The sequence below is a fragment of the Rhipicephalus sanguineus genome, chromosome 9, assembly GCF_013339695.2.
Source record: "Rhipicephalus sanguineus isolate Rsan-2018 chromosome 9, BIME_Rsan_1.4, whole genome shotgun sequence".
Lineage (NCBI taxonomy): Eukaryota > Metazoa > Arthropoda > Arachnida > Ixodida > Ixodidae > Rhipicephalus > Rhipicephalus sanguineus.
Genome location: NC_051184.2, coordinates 151,818,605 through 151,838,527, shown reverse-complemented (window position 1 = coordinate 151,838,527; position 19,923 = coordinate 151,818,605). Strand labels below are relative to the sequence as shown.

General features: G+C 48.2%; 1 protein-coding gene across 1 annotated transcript in view; it reads right to left on the bottom strand.

Moving 5' to 3' along the window:
* The window catches only part of LOC119404015 (UV excision repair protein RAD23 homolog A), a 74,584-nt gene that overhangs the window by 23,964 nt on the left and 30,697 nt on the right, over nucleotides 1-19,923 (bottom strand). The window contains exons 4-6 of the mRNA XM_037670644.2: nucleotides 10,829-11,025; nucleotides 9,541-9,724; nucleotides 4,147-4,371 (exon numbers count right to left, since the gene is read on the bottom strand). Of these exons, the coding sequence (XP_037526572.1) occupies nucleotides 4,147-4,371; nucleotides 9,541-9,724; nucleotides 10,829-11,025 (606 nt within the window). The remainder of the gene's footprint in view (nucleotides 1-4,146; nucleotides 4,372-9,540; nucleotides 9,725-10,828; nucleotides 11,026-19,923) is intronic.

The following is a 19,923-nucleotide window of genomic DNA, read 5'->3' as shown; positions in this document are numbered from 1 at the left end:
AGCTGCTTCAACGTCGGCGTACGTAGGCGGGCGTACTCGTGTACGCTTTGACGAGTGCGTCTTGCTGTAAGCATCGAGAATTTTCTCCTTATTCTTGATGATGTTGCACAGCGTTGACAGAGGCACGTGGTGCTTTTCGGCGAGAGCCGTTTTCGACGCCGTCGACTTGCTGGCCTCTTCAATTAAGCACACCTTTTCGTGCAGGGACAAGCTCTTGTACTTCGGCATCTTCCTTCCAAGCACACCTCAATCAACTAATTCACAGGGAAGACACTCAAGCGGAGACAGGAGACAAATGGAGCAGTCGCACCGAATCGCACAATGCTCGCCAGCCGACATCCAAATGGCACAAAGACTCCACAAAACATTCACTTCGCTAGAGTGGCTAACATCGCTGTTGAGATGATGATGATCATGATCGCAACCGCACGCATCGCCGCCTGGCAATTGCTAAAACATGGCGTCTACGACGTATTTCCGGTAAAAAAAAACATGGCCTTCGAGATCCGTACATCAAAAAAAAAATGCATGTTTTAGTTACAGCCTCCGAGATTCGCAACACCCTTTCCATATCTTGGAAGTCGCGGCCAAGTGTGCCAATTAACCGGGAAGTCGCAGACTGGCCGCACCAATTATCCTGTTAAATTTACATGTAAAAATTTGGGACCGCGCAAATAATACAAATTATCCGGGATTCCCAATTAACCGAGTACAAATTACCGAGGTTTTACTGTATTTCAATTTTGAAAAGTATGGCAAGCAAAACAAAAATTTCAAGTAGACCATGAAGCCATGAAGACCATGAGGTAGACCATGACTTACACACATAAGTGCTCACTCACGTTCCTACTCACGTCTACTCACACTCATGAGTACTCACTCACGTTCAAACTCACGCCTACTCATACACATAAGTGTTCACTCACATTCACACACGTCTACTCCCACACATGAGTGCTCACTCACATTCACACTCACGTCTACTCACACACGAGTACTCACTCACGTCTACTCACACACGAGTACTCACTCCCTCATTTGTCGTGAAAGGATTCGTGATGCCCCCTTTGTTCCTGACCAAACACGCGCGCCAATAGCGAGCGGGTTTCATTTGTGAAAGCAACCCGTCTCTGCGGCGCACTTAGCGGTCTCGCACAAAGAGGCAGCATGAATGGCAGCGCGGCATGCTTGGGTTCTCGCCTATTAAATGCGTGCAGTACACATGCAACTGTGCTAGGCCACATGCACTACCGAGCAGTTAACTGAAGATGCTTATCGTAAGGGTTGTCCATGATTAAGCCGTACTGGCGCATTTGCCACCTGCCGCCATCATGCCTTCGTGCATTTCTGCTGCTTATCCGTAAAGACATCGCCGCACAGCGCCGTGATAGCGGCCCCTTTGAATTTCTGGTCTGCATCTCCCCATAACACTTGCGGCAAAGCTGACTTTCAAACTTTGCTACTGTCGCAAACAGATCTACTCGTGAAAGCGCTGGTTCGAACCTACGAGATGATACAGTAAAAGCTCGTTAATTCGACTCTCGTTAATTCGGAAAATCGGTTAATTCGGACACGTCATCTGGTCCCTGTAAATATACGCATCACTCTATGAGACTGGGCGCTCGTTATTTCGGACAGATTTGACCGCAAATCGGATAATTCGGCGACTTTCGGGCCGCTGGCGAGGCTCGAAAACGAAAAAAGAACAATTCGGAACAAAAGTGAAGCTTAAACGCAGCATCGCCATGGACATCAATTATCGACTTGGCTTGGATTGAGACTGGTTAAACGCCTTTTTTTCGCGTGTGGGTTTTGTTGCTTTGTTCCCGTTGGTGTGCTGCATCGTTGATCGCCGATTTATCGATGAACGTTTCAGTACGGCTCCTTTAGCTTGATCGTTGCTGGTGCTTTTGTGCTGACTTCTCGTGCGACCGCACTCTCCGCCGATGGCAACGCCGGCGAAGCGGCGCAAGTACGAGGCCAAGGACTTCACCACCAAAGTAGAAATTTTGCGTGCTCTGAATAACGGGCTCTCCCGACAAGAAGTGATGAAGAGTGATGAAAGGGGATCCTTCAATCGGCGGCAAGAAGCAAGTAACGAGTAACCGTACTTTTAATCCCCCAACGTGACGGGAACAGAGCGCTTGCCGCTTCTCGTTATCGGAAAGGTTCAAAAGCCACGCTGCTTTAAGAACACCAACAATCTTCCCGTGGATTACCGTGCCAACCGAAAAGCGTGGATGACGGGTGAAACTTTTGCGGTACTGCAGACATCATGCGAGCTGCTGAGCACCTTGAAGGGCTCAGAAAAATTGTGTCCGCGCGAATTTCTGCTCGAAAACAGACAAGCATCCGCGATTACTTTGTTAAGTAAAGGTATGTTGAAAAAACTCGTGCATTTATTGTGTTTATTTCGGCCATTCGATAATTCGGACATTCGGTTAATTCAGACATTTTTTCCGGTCCCTAGAAATCCGAATTAACGAGCTTTTACTGTAGATGCGGCAGAGGTGGGGGCTTTAATTAGGGCCTTTTGGAACCACAATTTGGGCAGAAAGTCCGAAAAATCAGACATCAAAAAGTTTCAGCGTTCGAAATTTCGGATGTTCTTATACGTTGACGTCTATGGGGCTGGTGAAGGTGCCGCAAAAGTGTCCGAATTTTCGAGCATGTTCGGAAAATCGGGCGTCTGAAAAATCGGCAGTTGACTGTATCTGCTGCGTTTCGTTGTCGTCGGCGCGGCCTTCAGCGCTGGCTGTGAGGGCACCGTTGGCGCCATTTAACTCGGATCTTTTGAGACAGCAGAGCGTAATATAAAGCAAGTCTCAAGATAAAAATGAGCGCGCGCGCGCAGAACGCTTTACCGCAGATGCATTCGACAGAATGGCGGCGATAGCGGTGCAGGGCAGGGATACAGGAACCGGAATGTAGCATGTTCGCGATGTCAATACGATTTCTCACAGTTGACCAGTGCCTCCAAGATCGGCATTTCCAATCACAAATCTCTGAGGCATAAAGTCGTGATCGAAATAAAGCTTCATAGATCACCAATTAGCTTTCGTTTTGATCTCTGAGGCCATACTTTGTATGGTACAGGTGCCGGAGGAGATAATGGCTGGCGATTCGGCGTGCGCGACAGTCTCGGACAGCGTCCAGATTATCGAATGTAGATCTCGCAGCTGTCCGAAATATCGGTAGTCTTTACACATTACTTCTATGGGATCATCAGCGGTGTCACGCGACTGTCCGAATTACCGAGCATGTCCGAATTATCGATGTCCGATTTATCGGTCGGCGACTGTATTTACAATATTGGAGGCCTAAAATGTTGTTTTGCCTGCCTATTTTTGCTGCCTAAAACGAGCTTTTTAAATGCCTAAAAATCTGGCCTCTAGTCATCACCATCCCAGTTGCAAGTTCGTGATTTTGTGCGTGACTGAACTTATATTTGTCCCCTTGGGAAGTGCAATTGGTGACGTGCCGATGCTATAAACGCTCATATCAAGGGAAAGTTAGTTTGCCCGCTGAAGGTAACTGCGTCGCGTCCTCTTGCGTGCTCAAGGCCTGCGACTACGAGTCTCACAAACAAAGGGGGGGAGATCTTCAGCTGCATGTGAACCAGGAGACCATGCCCACAGGCTGAAAATGTGAAAATATCTGGATCTTGAAGATGACCTTGTCGACCAGCTGAAGCTACTCCGTGTAGATCAAGCTTGTCTATGTGACAGCCCTGGGAAATGCCCACAATTGAGGCATATCTAGAAGTGATCTAAAAGCTAGGAAAACTGGATCAGAGAAGAAAATGAACTGCCAGGAGAATACTCTTTTTTTTTCCTGATCGTCAACCTAGGGGGCACATAAGTTTTTCTTTTGCACCTGCGAATATCTGGTGGGCGTTAGATTAAAAAAGGTGACTATTTTTCTGGGGCGGTATCAGAGTCATCTTACAATGCGGGGTCGGCGTAAAATTTCGACGTGTAATCAAGGGTTTTACATTATTTCTATGGGGGTTTTGCCAGGAACAAACCGATTCATTGTAAAATGCGTGTTGTCGTAAAACCGGGGAATACAAAATTTTTTATGTTTCATCAGATTAGAAAGTTACTCTTTGGTATTCACATACCCTTATCACTTGGGTGTTCTCACCTGTCGCATCTGCTGGAACTGAGGCTGGAACCGAAGGAAGGCCAACGGGTCCTCAGGGTTGCCGCCTTCTGCTGCCAATGCTGGTTCGAGTGGCCCAGTGGTGCCCTGATGCGACTGCGGTGACAACATGGCTGTGTCACTGGGAACGCTCCTCGGGGTGTCCTCAGACTCTTCCGCTGCACCCTGGCTCTCTTCTGCCGGGTCCTGCTGTGACGGAGGGATGCCCTGCATGCAGTTGTCACGCACGTTACTTCAAGGAGCAGCGTGCCAAGCGGGAATATCTTACTTCAAAGCATTGTAGATACAGCCAACTGCCGATTTTTCGGACGTCCGAATTTCCGGACATGCTCGAAAATTCGGACGCTTTCGCGGCACCGTCACCAGCCCCATAGACTTCGATGTATCAGAACGTCCGAAATTTCGGACACTGAAGCTATTCTGCGTCCGATTTTTCGGACTTTCTACCCAAATTGCAGGTCCGAAAGGCATTATTTGAAGCCCCCACCTCTGCCGTGCCTATTATCTCGTAGGTTCGAACCAGCGCTTTCGCAAGTCGATCTGTTTGAGACAGTAGCAGAGTCCGAAAGTCAGCTTTGCCGCAATGTCGAAGCGTTATGGGGTGAAGCAGACCAGAAATTCAAAGGGGCCCCTATCGCGGCGCCGTGCGGCGATGTTACGAATATGCAGCGGAAATATACGGAGGCGTGATGGCGGCAGCTGGCAAATGCGCCAGTACGGCTTAATCGCTGACAGCCCTTACGATAAGCATCTTCAGTTAACCGCTCGGTAGTGCACGTGGCCTAGCGCAGTTGCATGCATACTGCACGCATTTAATAGGCGAGAACCCAAATGCGCTGCGGCGAGAACCCATTCCTGCTGCGTCTTTGTGCGAGACTGCTAAGTGTGCCGCATAGACGCGTTGCCTTCACGGACGAAACCAGCTTGCGATTGCCGCGCCCGTGTGCGGTCAGGAACTAAGTGCACATCACAAACCCCTTTCATGATAAATGCGTACATACGATACAGCAACAGTAATGTGACGGCGTCAGCTTAGTTGGCGATGTGCTGCACACAACTAGAAACGATCGGCTGGACACGGCAGCAAATGCTGCGTATTGGCAACGATTCGGTGATGTGTGTGCGCATCGTTTACATGCGCACACGCATTGGAGAAAGCCGGACGAGTCGTCCACTCTTCCGCCACAGTCTTTTTGTTCCGCATCATCGTTTACAAACACTTCATGCTAGCTAGCCATAATCTATTCCGCGCTTTGCTGTTATCAGCGGCGCTCATCACGAGAAGCAAAAGTGGGGGTTGGCACATACGTAGTTAAACGGGGTTCGCGGCAGGTACCGAATGTATTTGCGAGAGCCTGGGCGCGCACCAAAATGCCTGATAATTGTACTGGGAAGCATTAAAGCTATTTCGGACGTGGCTGGGGCGGTCTGACCGCTTCAGCTAAATAAAATTGCATGAATTCGATTTTTCAGACTGCCCGATTTTTCGGACGATTTCGCGGTCCCTAGGCTGTCCGAAAAATCGGCAGTTGACTGTAGTTTTATTGTGCTGAAAACAAAAACAAAAAAATAAAAATTATACTAGGGTATGTTCAGTCTTGATCACTCTTCCCAACATGCCCAAATGTCCACAAAGAGATTGACAAGCATAATTCCAAATACTGTATTTACTCGAATCTAACGCGCACCTTTTTTCCGGAAAAACGAGTCCAAAAATCACATGCGCGTTAGAATCGAGTACAAAAAAAAAAAAAAAAAGAAAGAAAGAAAGAAACTCGGTTATCGTATTGCCATCGACATTTCAAAATGGCCGCCTCCTACGCGCCTTGGCCATTTCTGCCATTTTTTCAGTTCGTACGTGTGCTGAGGAGATTGTCATCCTGTTCTGCGTTCGCATCGACGGTATGGAAGTGCAGACTCCAATACTCGACGAGTGTACCACGATGCCGCATTTAAAAGAATACTTATTACATGTGCAGAGAGACGGACGGAAATCGGGCCGCATCGCGGTCGTTCGGATATAAGTTCGGAGTTCCCGAAAACATGCGTGCGAGACTGGCGCAAACAGAAGCAGATTTTTTACAGCAAAGCTTCACGAAAAGGTTTCAGTGGACCAAAGCAGGGCCGGTTTCCCAAAATCGAAGAGTGTTGACAGCGACAAGGAGTTGTCCGACAGCGACGAGGACTGATCCTACACGACTCGTATCGCCGCCGTGTGGTGACAGTTTTAGCGGCAAGGCCTGATTTTTGACTTTGTGTTTTACTTTTTGAAACTTCAGTTCTTTAAAACCTAAATACTTGTTCTTCCGAATGTGCGAAGTTTGACTCCTACGGACTTTTTTTGTTCTTTTCTCTCACGAAAAATGGGTGCGCGTTACAATCGATGTATTACTTTTTTTTTTTGGTCGCGGAAAACGGGTGCGCGTTACAATCGAGGGCGCGGTAGAATCGAGTAAATATGGTAGTACTGGCATGCGCTAAAGCAATGCTGCTGTCCCTCAAAACAAAATATGGTGATAACTAAGTTTGCAGCATCTCAGCTGAAATGAAAACAACCAACGTGTTCACAGAGCCTGCACTTTTATTTGAAATTGAGAAAGGTGCCAAGACCTTGGCTTCTACATCTCCTAAAGCTTTGCATTCACTGCTGCTAGCTTGGCCATATTATTTTTTAGATTGGCCATAATAAAAAAAAATTTTTTTTTATCTATAGAATTTTTGTTGCACATAAGCACACGCTTTTTTCTTCTTTTCTTCGGAAGCTAATGATTTAGTGATGTTCTCTTGTACTGAATACCAATAAGGTTCCCAGTTTGATAGTGATCCTGCATTTTGCAACAATCTTACTGCACAAAAACTTTTACTTTCCAGTATTTCTTAAGAATACAGGACTGTACCAAGTTTACAACATGTGGGTTATTGTAAGGCCAATCTGCGCGACAGGCAAAGGACCGCGCACTAGAGCACTGCATGGGCCGATTTTTCCGGCCCGGGCCCGGCTCGGCCTGAAAACCCCATGCTTTGGCACGCCCGAGCCCGAGCCCGGCCCGGTGTTCTTAAATGTGGCCCGTAGCCGGCCCAGGCCCGAAAGCTTTGGGCCCAGCCCGGCCCGGCCCGTTTAGGACACGGCCCGCTGGCAACGGGTAAAGCTCTTCGACGGTGCACGTTATTGTGCCCGTCGCCGTGCGCTCTTTTCCCTTGTTTCTGTTTGCTGTTTTCGTGCTATGCTTACATCTGCAATGACGTTCGACAGAATCTAATGAGTATACGTGACTTTAGGAGCTATGTGCGGTAATTCTAGCATATGCCATGTATGATAACGTAGACTGCGTCCGCGCGTGTTGGTGTTGTTTGGGCGTTTGTACTCGCATGTGTTTAACTGAGTATTTAAGGATTAAATAATTAAAGTGATTTTTTCAACCCCCCTTGGTATTTGAGTGACGTTTTTTATTATAATTAAAGGTATCTTCAAGAATGGGATGACTAATTGATAGAGCTGTGCGAATAGCAAAATTTTGGGTGCGAAGCGAATTCGAATAATAAAGATTGAGTGCGAATCGAATCGAATAATTTCAAATAATTTTCGAATATTTCTCAAACATTTTTCGAATAATTCGAAGTGAAATTACAGAAAAAGTTGCAGAGAATCCCTAAGTATGTTCTTGTGAGATTGCAACATGAAAGTGTTTCTTTTCGCTAGGTTGATAAAGCACTGGTGGGGTCATATTTCATAGTTGTCTTTCTTATCAAGTGTGAGGCAATGTAGAAGCCGAATTGTATTTATGTACATGATTTGGTGCAACCAAAGTGTTGCTGACAACACTTTACACGTGATAGGCAGAGATGCCATTTCCTCAGCCTCTCCTCCTCTTTCAACTTCTGTGAAAGCCCAACTGATGTGGCGGACGAGGGTGTGCTCCCTTCAAGTCTGGAGTTCCAAATCTGCCTCGTAGACATCGATATATAAGAACATCTGAAATTTTGGATTCTAAAAAGCTTCGGCGTCCGATTTTTCGGACTTCCTGCCCAAATTTCAGGTCCAAAACAGCATTAGTTGAGCCCCCTACTCTGCCACATCTTTCATCTCCATATTGGAACCAGCGTTTTCTTGAGTTAATACATTTGCGACCGTAGCGGAGCTTGAAAGGCAGCTTTGCCGCAATACGGGGGTGTGGTGAGGTGAAGCATATTGAAAATCTAGGGACCACTTCCAAACGGACGTTGACTGTCTCTTGGTTAAGTTCGACCGTAACGGACCTTGAAAGGCAGCTTTGCCGCAATACGGGGGTGTGAGGAGGTGAAGCATATTGAAAATCTAGGGACCACTTCCAATCAGACGTTGACTGTCTCTTGCCTAAGTTCGACCGTAGCGGAGTTTGAAAGGCAGCTTTGCCGCAATACGGGGGTGTGATGAGGTGAAGCATACTGAAAATCTAGGGACCACTTCCAACCGGACTTAGTCTCTTGGCTATAAGTTCGACCGTAACGGAGCTTGAAAGGCAGCTTTGCCGCAATACGAGAGTGTAATGAGGTGAAGCATATTGAAAATCTGAAGGGGTCACTTTCAACCGGATGTTGACTGCATTTGTCTTTGGGAAGTTCGAATAGTTAGAATAGTAAAATTTCAGTGCGAATCGAATCGAATAGCAAACACTATTCGAAAAATATTCGAAATTTCGAATATTCGCACACCCCTACTAATTGAACTTCCGCTTCTTTTAGGTTTCTTCGCGAAAGTCGCGCCGCTTTTTTGGGGCTTCTTTTGTGACGAGTTTTTAGGTCAGTGGCATCTGGCAACTCTGACATTGTGGCTCAGCAATGGCGCAAATTAGGCAAAAAAGACCCTTTTGGACAGTATGGAGCAGCAATTTCCAGTTGGTGCAGACTGGTGCAATTTGCACAGGTTTCCCACCCCTGCCTATATGGTATGATCATCCTGTACAAAGGGTTGGCAGCCAAAGACCACATTTCTTAAACTTTTGGCTGGTTGCCTGGATTTCTCATTTCTTTCTTGCAATCATGCCCGGATGATCTCACTTGAGTGCCCCAATAGTCTTGTTTGAGTGCCTGGATAACGAAGCTGTCTTTAGGCTCAAAGTGGCTTGAAGGCCGCCCACAATGTTAGCTAGAAGCATGGCAATAGCAGACAATAACAAAGCCAGTGTGCTTTCATCCTGGTTCTTTGACCAGTCGTTTTCAGGGGTTCAAGCAAGTTTGGGAAATAGTCCATTCGGGGTGTCCTAGCAACAATGAATCCTTACGTCAAGTTGATTTAAAGCCAACACAGATTACTTGCATAAAGAAAGCAAACATGTCTTGTGTATAGTGGCCGACATATTGCAGCAGTAAGATGAGAAGCAGATAAGGTGAAGTCACCGTCAGGAGGTACTCGACGGCCCGGTCGGGATTGTTGAAGCTGGCGCGCAAGGCCCTCTCCACCTGTGGCCGCTCATAGCCCATCTCCATGATCTGCTGCACCATGCGCTCGTACTCGTCACCCATGACCAGTGCCGAGGCAGCCATGGCCAGGCCCGTGTCCCCAGTCTCAGTCACTGGCCGTCTGCAACAGAGACATTTTAATATGGCACATTGTTACGAAATAAAAGAGCCTAGTCTCAGAAAAACGTCTGCCCATATTAAGTTAACCCTCTATTGCACAATTGATTAAATCATGAAGGAAAAATTTCTTTTGCTAAGCAATCCTATTTGCATCAAGAGAAAGCGTTCTGAAAAAAATTACATTTATTGGACACACAGAAATGAAGGTATTGGTATGTGCCAAATGTGGCACATTGTGCAAATCCACAGAAAAGCTTTCCGCATTAAAGGGAGTGACACCTTTTTTCGAAGGGCAGTTTACTCTGCCATACAAATCTCCTGTATGCAGAGACGGCTCCGAGCAAGTGTTAAGCTCAGCAAATGCCGATAAGATATTTTTTTATTTTGATATTAAAAGTCAATTTTTTTCCATGGTGCACCTACAGACATTGACACTAGCTTGATGTCGGGCTACAGTACCAATTCTGGTGACTTCACGCAGCAGTCTGGCTAGTTTTGATGACGTCAGGTTCCAAAACTTCCAAGATGGCTCCTTGTGCGTCACCAAACATTCAAAATGGCTACCTGTGCGTCACCAACGGAGCCACGGTGCGGAGCGGCTGTGGAAACATCACTATAATTGTGTGAGCACGTGATGAGAAGCTCATACCGTGTTGTGACGTAAGGGTACAGTAGGAACCGAAACTAGCTTTTAAAAGCATACTGTAATTACTTTTTCAGGGTGCACTCCTGCTTAGCACTACCTTTTCTAGACTCTTGAGCCTTTCATATGACGCAAAAGACCACAACTGAAAAACTGAACTCGCAAGAAATCGGTGCGCATTAGAGTTGAGTAAATGCGGTACATTTTTCTCAGACAGTAGGAGAGGCATCACACGAAGCAGGCTCAACGTAAAATTGCATCATATAGCCGAGGTTTTCAACACAAATTTCAAGGGGGTTTTGCCTGAACCAAACCGATTCGATCGTAAAATACGGGTCATCGCAAGACCCAGGGATGTATAATGGAGGTTCCACTGCACCTGGTCTGGCTTTTGAGCCGCATATGCTTTACAGCAGCGCATCATGCTTTGCCACTGCTAGCTAGATTCTCGGCCTCACTCACGAGGTTGGTGTGGTTGCCGCAGAATGTGCCGGTGACTGCACTGGACTTTTGGAGGCGCCGCTGGGTGTCTCCACCGGCTTTTGGGCTTCTGCAGCCGGCTGCTTCACAGAGGCAGGCGAGGCCGTCCCTGCAGATGCCACCGTCGACGTCGCACCAGGCCCCGGTGTTTTAGCCGTTGCATCGACAGACTGTTTAGGCTGGGTGCACAAGAAAAAGACAACATTTGCAAGGACTACACATTGAAACCAATTGGCGTCCACGTTTGTAGACATGACTTTACGTGCTGGCCCGCATCAACGCGCGGGTGAATAAAGACGCTCACTGACTAGTGGTGTCACAGCTGTCTGCCGCCGATGTTTCCTAGAACATATCTGTTTTGAAAGCTTAATCATTTTGGCACCGGGGGTGAGCAATCTCCCACAAATATGTAGTCTGAGCACATGCATGCACACTGGCTCCCTCCAAAATGCAAGTCAAAATTCCTTGTGCAATGCATCATGCTTCTTTCTGGAGAACATGCACAGGACAGCCGTATGAAGACTTAAAAAAAAAACATCTATCGCTAAAAATTTTGCCCATTCTTGTCGTATGCATTGCACCACCATGCATGAAAAAGCCACATGCACATATGTGAGGGCTGGGCTTTCGTCCTCGTGAAATGCATCGCGATGCAGCGCAAGTTGAACTCATGCGCTGTTGTGCCAGTGCAGTCTTTATTATATTGCTAATAGCTTTCTTGGCATCCTGTTGGCTGTTCAGTAGTAAGTGTTTGCTGGTATTTTCTCATGTCTGAAGTTAGTGACACTAAGTTGCAAATTGTGATCACTGTTTACAAAGAAAACATTAATTTCGTAAATACGTGAAACAACACCTGTTACACTATAAAGCAGCAGATTTTGCAATGCATATCGCATAGGTGTACAGCTGTGCCAATGATTTTGTGAAGGGTAACGAATTGCAGTGTGGGTTAAAATTGCTAAAATTAGCTAACTTGAGCAAACCAGCTTTCGTGGGTGCTGCGTAAATTTTTTTGTTTTACATGCAAAGATTTTCAGTCCAGAGAATGAAGATGACATGGAGGAGATGTTGAGGCCACTTATTTCTTCTAACAGAATTCAGTAGCGACAACGATGACAAACCGACACATTCAAATTCATGGTTCAAGCCAACCGGGTGATGAAAACTGCAGTGACAAGGAGGAAGATGCTGAGCAGCCTGCCTCCGTACTAACGAGGTCAAGTGACCCCTCACCTTCTCCTGCTGGCCAGACTAAGGTGGTGCTCTTTGGAAGAAGACACCTTTCGCCACAAAGTCTGGCCTACCTGGAACCAGTGACTGCCGATATTCTTGTTGATGTCAAGACACCTTTGCCATATTTTTTTAGACTAACTTAATGCAACAATTTTTTAGAATGCTGCTGGAAAAATGGGCATGTGCCTCACGCCCAGGCACGGAATAAATTTGCAAGCAATCCCACAAAAGATCAAGCAGCTTTCAGGTATTCACTGATCCTGGACTGCATCTGATCGCCGAGGCACTTTGTGCATCACCAAAGAGCATTGAAAGAAAAAAAAAAAAAAAAAAACATACCCCAAAATCAAGCCGCAGATAAGTCTCTGGGTGTGTCACAGATATGTAGCATAGATTGAACTTGGATGACCACTGGCCATCAGTGTCATCTGAATATCACTGCAGTCTTTCAGATAGTACTTCTTGTACTGGCGCACATTGTGATAAGTGCAACTTACAAGCACAAGATAACTCTAATTGCTTTTGGAGCCGCTAGTGAACCTTGGAGGATGCTTAAGCTTCACCTCTAAGAGTAGGACGCAAAAGCGTAATCGAATCCCATTAGCATCACCTTCCCCATCGCTTGCTAGGCGTTGCTTCTCGGACACCTCAGGCAAGGAAAAGAATGTCTGAACTGAGAGTAACGTTGGCTGCATTAAAGGGCCAGTAAACAACCCCAATGTCCAAAAATTGTAATGAAAAGAAATATGCGCACTTTTGCTATGTGAACATGCTGCCGCAAGAATTTTGCGAGTACGTGCTATAATAAGGAAGTTACAGGGGTTAGAACATCCGTTTCAGCTGGTTTCAAATTTTCGCGCGGCCTCACCACCCTTCTCCGCCACATGGAGGAAAAGGCGTAGCACGTCGTCGTGACTCCGCCCACTTCGGCAACGTGACACGACGTCAACAACTGACGTCACGGGCGAGCTCGATCAGTCGCAATGCACTTCCGCTTGCTGCGGCTCCTGGTTGTTTATTGTTTATATTGTCGCACGTGCTCCGTAACGTGACGGGCAGTTTTCGGCTCTTCACTATTTTTAAACCTTTGTGACAGTTCACAATGCAGCAGGAATGCGTGCTTGCTTTCCGAGACGTCGAAGGGGCGCGAGAGCAAAGCCTGGAGAACCCCGCTTGCCGCGTGAGCAAGCGCGACCCGTCCGAGCTACCGGAGATTCCCCTCTCCCCACTCGATTTGCAGCCGGCAACTGAACAACGCTTCGTCTCATGTCGAAGGCGAAGTGCGTGCAGGTGCTATGCAGTGCGAGGAATATACGCGTGACAACTGCGTGGCCGAAACTGCATCACCGCAGGGCCAAAAAACAAGGCGCAGTTTCGTAGCGGTGGGTGGGAACAGGAACTGACGTTAACTTGATAATTGTTTGTTGAGACCTGGTTTAGACCAATCGACGAGCTCAGTGCTACGTCAACTCGGCGATCGCCGAGTTGACGTCACTGCGCGTACGAGGAGGATTGGTCAGGCGTAGGAAAGAAGCGCGGGAATTGTTTTTCGAAATGAAGGGTCTGCGCGACGCGCAGCGCTGTAATATTCGGAAAACGTGATCGCCGCGGTCTACTGTACGGATTAGCGAGCTTGTTTGGCGGGTGTAAAAAAAAAGTCGCAGCCTGTTTACGGGCCCTTTAAATTCTCTTAGAATGCATGCCTACTGCAAGTACAGTTGCAAAGTCAGAGATGTGATTGATTGATGACACTTTGGCGTAGCTTCTGGAGCAGTTATTCCATGCAATTCTTTGTTACTATTGGAAAAAACAAACTATTCTGATGATGTTTGTGCTTTCAGTAGTTGTATGCAAAGTAAATGCTTTAGTGCTTGATGGAAAGAATCACTGGGTTTTGGGGGCAATTAACAAAACACACTTAAAATTCGATCCAACAATACCAGATTTTATGAAGTTCCAGATTTAAAGACGAAATTTCGATTACCCAGCAGATAGCAATCAGTGGGCTCAGTCACGGCCGCTTCAAGGAACGACGCACGGAGTGCGGCCTGTTACATCGCGGGGGTTTGTATGTGGTGTTTTGGTGGGGGTCCTAATGGCATTAGTGCTGGCTTCCCCCGGGAAGCCAGCACTAATCAGTGGCGGACGGCATTCTCTGTACGGATTGGAGAGTCTTCGCCGAGGAGATGCATCTCCCCGTCCCGTCGTGGGTGCAACCCGCCGATGTCGCCCGCTAAGGGGGGAGTGAGCGTCGTCTCCGGATCAAAATAAAGTTCTTTGCCTGCCTGCATGACCTTGCTTCTCGCCTGCACGTTTTTTTTTTGTTTTTTTTTTGTGCATACACGTGGTAGTGCAGGAGCGTCGAGATTCTTGTCGTGTTACACGTGGCGCTATGCCGCGCAACTGTTGCGTGCCGCTGTGTAATACGAATGCAAGAAAGGACCCGTTAATCCGATACCACGAGTTCCCGTGTGACGCAGAGCACTGTAACGCATGGCTAAGAAACATTTCTCGCCAGAGATCAAAAGGAAAAGCAAGCCTTTGGGAGCCAAGCGACAGGTCTTTGGTGTGTTCACTACACTTCACATAATATAATAATATCTGGGGTTTTAACGTCCCAAAACCACGATACGATTATGAGATAGGCCGTTGTGGCGGGCTCCGGAAATTTCGACCACCTGGGGTTCTTTAACGTGCACCTAAATCTAGGCACACGGGCCTGAAACATTTTCGCCTCCACGTTTCCATGAATAGAGAATGTATACTTTTGAGGGAAAAACACGCATTTCTTTTCAAATGTAAAAAAATAATTCATTATACTGTGATGCCAAATCTGGAACACAATTGAAGAGCAATGCATACCCTGGTGGTTGAATATGTCCAGGTTTCCCTTCCACCTCACGGTCACACAAGCATTTTGCATTACATTCTACATACAAAAGAATGAAGCAAATTTTAATTGGAAATAACTTCATATCACTTTGTTCTGCGCTCTGCAAACAAGCGCTGTGAATCTCAAAAACGTAATACATCCGAAGCAGATCCAAAGCCTGTACTTCCCATCATTCCCATGGTGGCTCAAGCGCCACTGAAGGAGCCAGCATAGACACTAGCGCCAGATTCCTTTATGAAGTATGAAGCTCTATGGGTGGCCTCAAGATGAAGCTACAGATATTTCATGCGCCGGCAGTGCGATTGCCGATGATAGACGCCGCCAAACCTGAATACCTGGTGCAGTAAATGCAATTTAGCACCCTTCGGCACAGTTGACGTAGGAGTGGAATCACTGTCTATTTTAATGTATTTTTCAGATTTCAAAAATTTAATCTTCAAAAAATGCGCTCTTACCGCAGTATGCACAAACCAACCTCACCCTTATCCTAAGTGCTCGTTACCTTACCAGCTCCTTACTGCGTTTCAAGCACAGACCTTGCCTTCGGTGGCCCTCTTTAGCCCAACTAAAGTTCAAGAAAAGGGAGCCTCCGTAAGGTAGCTTCCAAGGTACCTTACCCAACCCAACATGGTGATTGCGTGCTTGTGTTCAAAGCACGACATCTGCAACATTAAAAACAAAGCCTCGAAGCAATGTGCGAGCAATCGCACATGTAGTATTTCATCGAGGTGACACATCACGGCATGGCGATGGAGCCGACATGGCTGTGTCACTATCTCAACACACATCGAGGAGCCTATCGGCAATATGTCGCTGTTTTCGCTGCTCTTAAGTACACTCTAAAAAAAGAACGAGTGAAAAGGGTGTCTTCTCGCCCCGCAAAAATAGTCGTCATCTGGCGTGCCTTTCTGTGCATTATCGACGCGTGCCTGGCACTTCCTGGTCCCGAATGTCATGCGCGTTATTGACATGACACAACATTCTTGATAGGAAAGTGGCGAGCACCGGGTTTTCAAGAAAGGAAACGAAAGCAGGCCAGATGACGATTACTATTGTGGGACAAAATGATGCCCTTCTTACACAGTCTTAGAGTGTAGCAAGTAGTGAAAACAGAGCAGAGAGAACAGGCGCTCACCTGTAGGAAACACTTCTTTCGTGTAGTCAGCCTTCCCTTTTTGTTTGAAGTTATCCCAACAAGTCCACAGCTAGACCTTGGTGCATAAATGTAATGGCAAAAGTGCTAACAACAGCTGAAGTCAACACATTTAAGGCAAGCATAAAACCATACCCATTTATTAGAGGAAAACTGAATTGGAACACATTCAAAAAGACGTAATATTCACCTCACGAGCACACACGTCACTAACACACATGCACTTTGGTTCACTTGTTTCGCACACACTTTCTGTTCCTCTACCGCAATCGCACATGCAGTGCTCGCTCTTTGACGGCCGGCAGAACATGGCCACAAAACAGTAGCCACATGAGGACATTCCGGGAATTCAGCCTCTTTCTCTCGATGACACTCATTGCATGAAGGAAAAAAGGCACGCCGCGTACGGCACATTGACCCCCAAGCTCAACCTGGAGAACGCTCAAATGCCCTTTATGCTCTCTTACAAAAGCAAACACACATTGAACATACCCAAATGGAATGACGTTAGGCTGACGTGAAATTTAGCAAGCATGTTATTGTGATGGCTAAGCCACATGGTGGCCAGCCAAAAAAGAATGTTGAGTCAAGAACGGACAAACTGCCTGTCAAGCATTGGTGGTGATTGTTTGTAGGGGTGCCGGTGCACAGTTTCATTAAGCTTTTGTAGTAGGAATAAATTATACGGACACACACGGATAACTCCAGCATAAAAGTGTGCGGAGCCTCGATCCCATGACAGTCACTTACTCGGATAAGGGCGCCTTTCGTAAGGTACCCGTAAGGTGGATTTCTGAGAGGTCCCTTTACCTGTTCTTGACTTATCCCTACGAAAAGCCGCCTTTACACGTAAGGAAAGGAGTGTTTGTAAATATGATGATTAGACCATCACTTTTTTTTTTTTTACTGTGACTGCACTTGTTTACCCGCATAGCCTTAAAGGAGCCATGAACCATTTTTCCAAGTGATCAGGAATGACCTCAGTATCAGAGTCTATTGCCTCATGAATCGAATGCTGCAAAAATTTCTCAAGTCCGTCAAAAACAGAGGAGTTACGGGTGTTTGTCTGCGCTTTAAGCGCTTTCCCTCTTCTCTCATCCAGATGAGCGGCCTGGAAGCCACACAGGGAGAGATGGCCCGAGCAAAAAAAAGTAAAGTCAGCAGCATGCATCATGATCTTGAGTGCGCGTGATAAAACGAGATCACTCTTTCCCGTTATTTCTTTTTTCGCAAGTGTGGCTCACTGTGTAATGTTAGCTGACTATGGAGCACTGTGCCAGCACATGGCGGCACCCCATGGCAAGAAGCACATCTGATCCAAACGCCGCACCTAATTTATGTCTGCTATTGGCCAGTAGCATGCTACCCACTGTTCAATGTCAAACAGCGGGCCCGCAAAGCAAGTGAGGATGGGCCTCTGTATGAAAAAAAGGGTGTGGGATGCCGTGTCGATGGAAGGACGCATTCCAATATAAAACGTAACAAGTGTTTATTAACGGAGTAGCAGCAGCGGGGCGAGCATACCGACGCTGCGCTCAGTCGGGTAGCGAAGGAATGATTACTTCCGAGCTTGGCAGCTTGGTTTTAAAGCCACCGTCGGTGACGTAAGCCTCCGGTGACGCTGCGGTGGCGTTGTCCCTTATTGGAGGCGTGGTGTAGCATGAAGCCGTGTCACGCCGGGCTAGATAGTGACGAGGCGGAGGCTGCGCCGGTTTGTGCGCAGTGTGTTGCCACATCACACCCCCCCCCCCCGCGGAGTACAGAGCCCTCAGGGTCTGTAGAAACCTGGGAGGAGTACCAGACGTCCAGAGCGTGTCGTGACCGGAGCGGGCTGCGACGTCGGTGGCTGTGGATGTATGCCTGTGGATGGAGTGGCGCTGTCCGGTTCGTTCGCAGCGATGTATGCGGGCTTGAGCCGGTCAATCGAGACGCGGACGTCGTTCCTGTTCAGGCGCAGAGTGAAATTTTTGTTGTCGCGATGGACGACCGGGTAGGGTCCGGTGTAGGGTGGCTGGAAAGGCCTGCGGACGGTGTGGTCGCGGAGGAAAGTGTGCGTGCACGATGCTAGCTCCTTGAAGATGAAAGGTGTAGGCTTGCAGTGGTGGGCTGCAGGTGACGGGCGTAAGGCGGCGATGGTGTGTCGGAGCCGGGCGACGAAGTCGGTGGGATCTGACGTCGTAGTGCTGGATGGCTGTGCAGCGAGAAATTCACCTGGGAGACTGAGTGGTTCCCCATAGACGAGCTCTGCTGGTGTAGCGTGGATGTCTGGCTTGAAGGTGGCGCGAAGACCGAGGATGACGGCTGGATTGGCCTCGAGCCAGGTTGAGTCCGGGTGGCACGTAATGGCTGCTTTGAATTGTCGGTGAAAACGATCGATCATTCCGTTGGCGCAGGGGTGGTAACTGGTGGTCCTCAAGCGTTCAAAACCGACGGTCAGCCCGTGGAGCCTGAAAAGGTGCGACTCGAACTGTCGTCCTTGGTCGGTGGTTACGCGGCGGGGGGCGCCGAAACGAGCAATCCAGCCGGTGAAGAAGGCCGAGGCGACGTCTTCCGCGGTGATTCCCTCGAGGGGCCATGCCTCGGGCCATCGAGTGTACCTATCGATAGCGGTGAGGCAGTAGCGGTAGGGGCCAGCCGGGGGAAAGGGTCCTATGATGTAAAGGTGGACGTGCTCAAACCAACCAGAGGGCTGAGGGAATGTTCCGACTGGTGACGTGACGTGCCTGGTGACTTTAGCGCGTTGGCACTGAATGCAGGAGCGCGCCCAGGTGCGACAATCCCGCTGCATGGAGGGCCAGACGTAGCGGTCAGCCACGAGGCGTGTAGAGGCGCGTATGCCGGGATGGCTGAGGTTGTGGAGCTGGTTGAAAAGACCACGACGATGGGACAGGGGCACATAGGCACATGCTTCGTCCTGTCGACATGTCGCAACAGATTGTGGTTGTCGACCCTGGCATGGGGACTTGTTGCAGCTGTAGTGAGGACCTGCCCTTGAGAAGTTCCTGCAGTTCGGAGTCTGTAGTCTGAGCCTCGGCGAGGACGTCCGCTGTTATCTGCACCGAGCTGATGGCTGCTACACGTGAAAGCGCGTCAGCGACCACGTTGTCTTTCCCGCTGACATGTTGGATGTCGGTGGTGAACTGTGCAATGAACGAGAGTTGGTTCTGCTGTACAGGCGGGAGTTGGTCGCAACATTGAGAGAAGGCGTAGGTAAGGGGCTTGTGGTCTGTATAGATGGTGCAGTTCTGTGCTTCGAGAATATGGCAAAAGTGTTGCACTGCTTCGTATATCGCCAGAAGTTCTCTGTAGTAGGCTGGTAAATTTGTCGGGGCGGTAGTCGTGGTTTCGTCAGTGGAACTGGCAGTTGAAGGGGTCGTTTTCTGAGCTGCGAGTTTCTTGGAGAAGAACGCCAAGGGATGCCAGGTGTTGTCCACGCGTTGCATAAGGGCGGCGCCGATGGCGAAGCTAGATGCGTCCGTGAGGAGTCCCAAGGGAGCGTCTGGCACGGGATGGTGGGAGCATGGCGGTGCAGAGGGCGGCTTTGCATTCTTCGAAAGCTTTCGTTAACGTCGGTGTCCACGTAACAGGTTGATTTCCTCGTAGCCCAGCCAAAGCGTCATGGAGGGGAGCCTGGTAGTCGGCTGCGTGTGGCAAGAAACGCCCGTAGAAGTTCAGCATGCCAAGGAAACGGCGAAGGTCTTTAGCGGTGGTGGGTTGAGAGTAACTTTGCAGGTCCGAGATGCGTTCGGGCAAGGGCCAAGTTCCCTCAGATGAAACTTCGTGGCCGAGGAAGTGGGC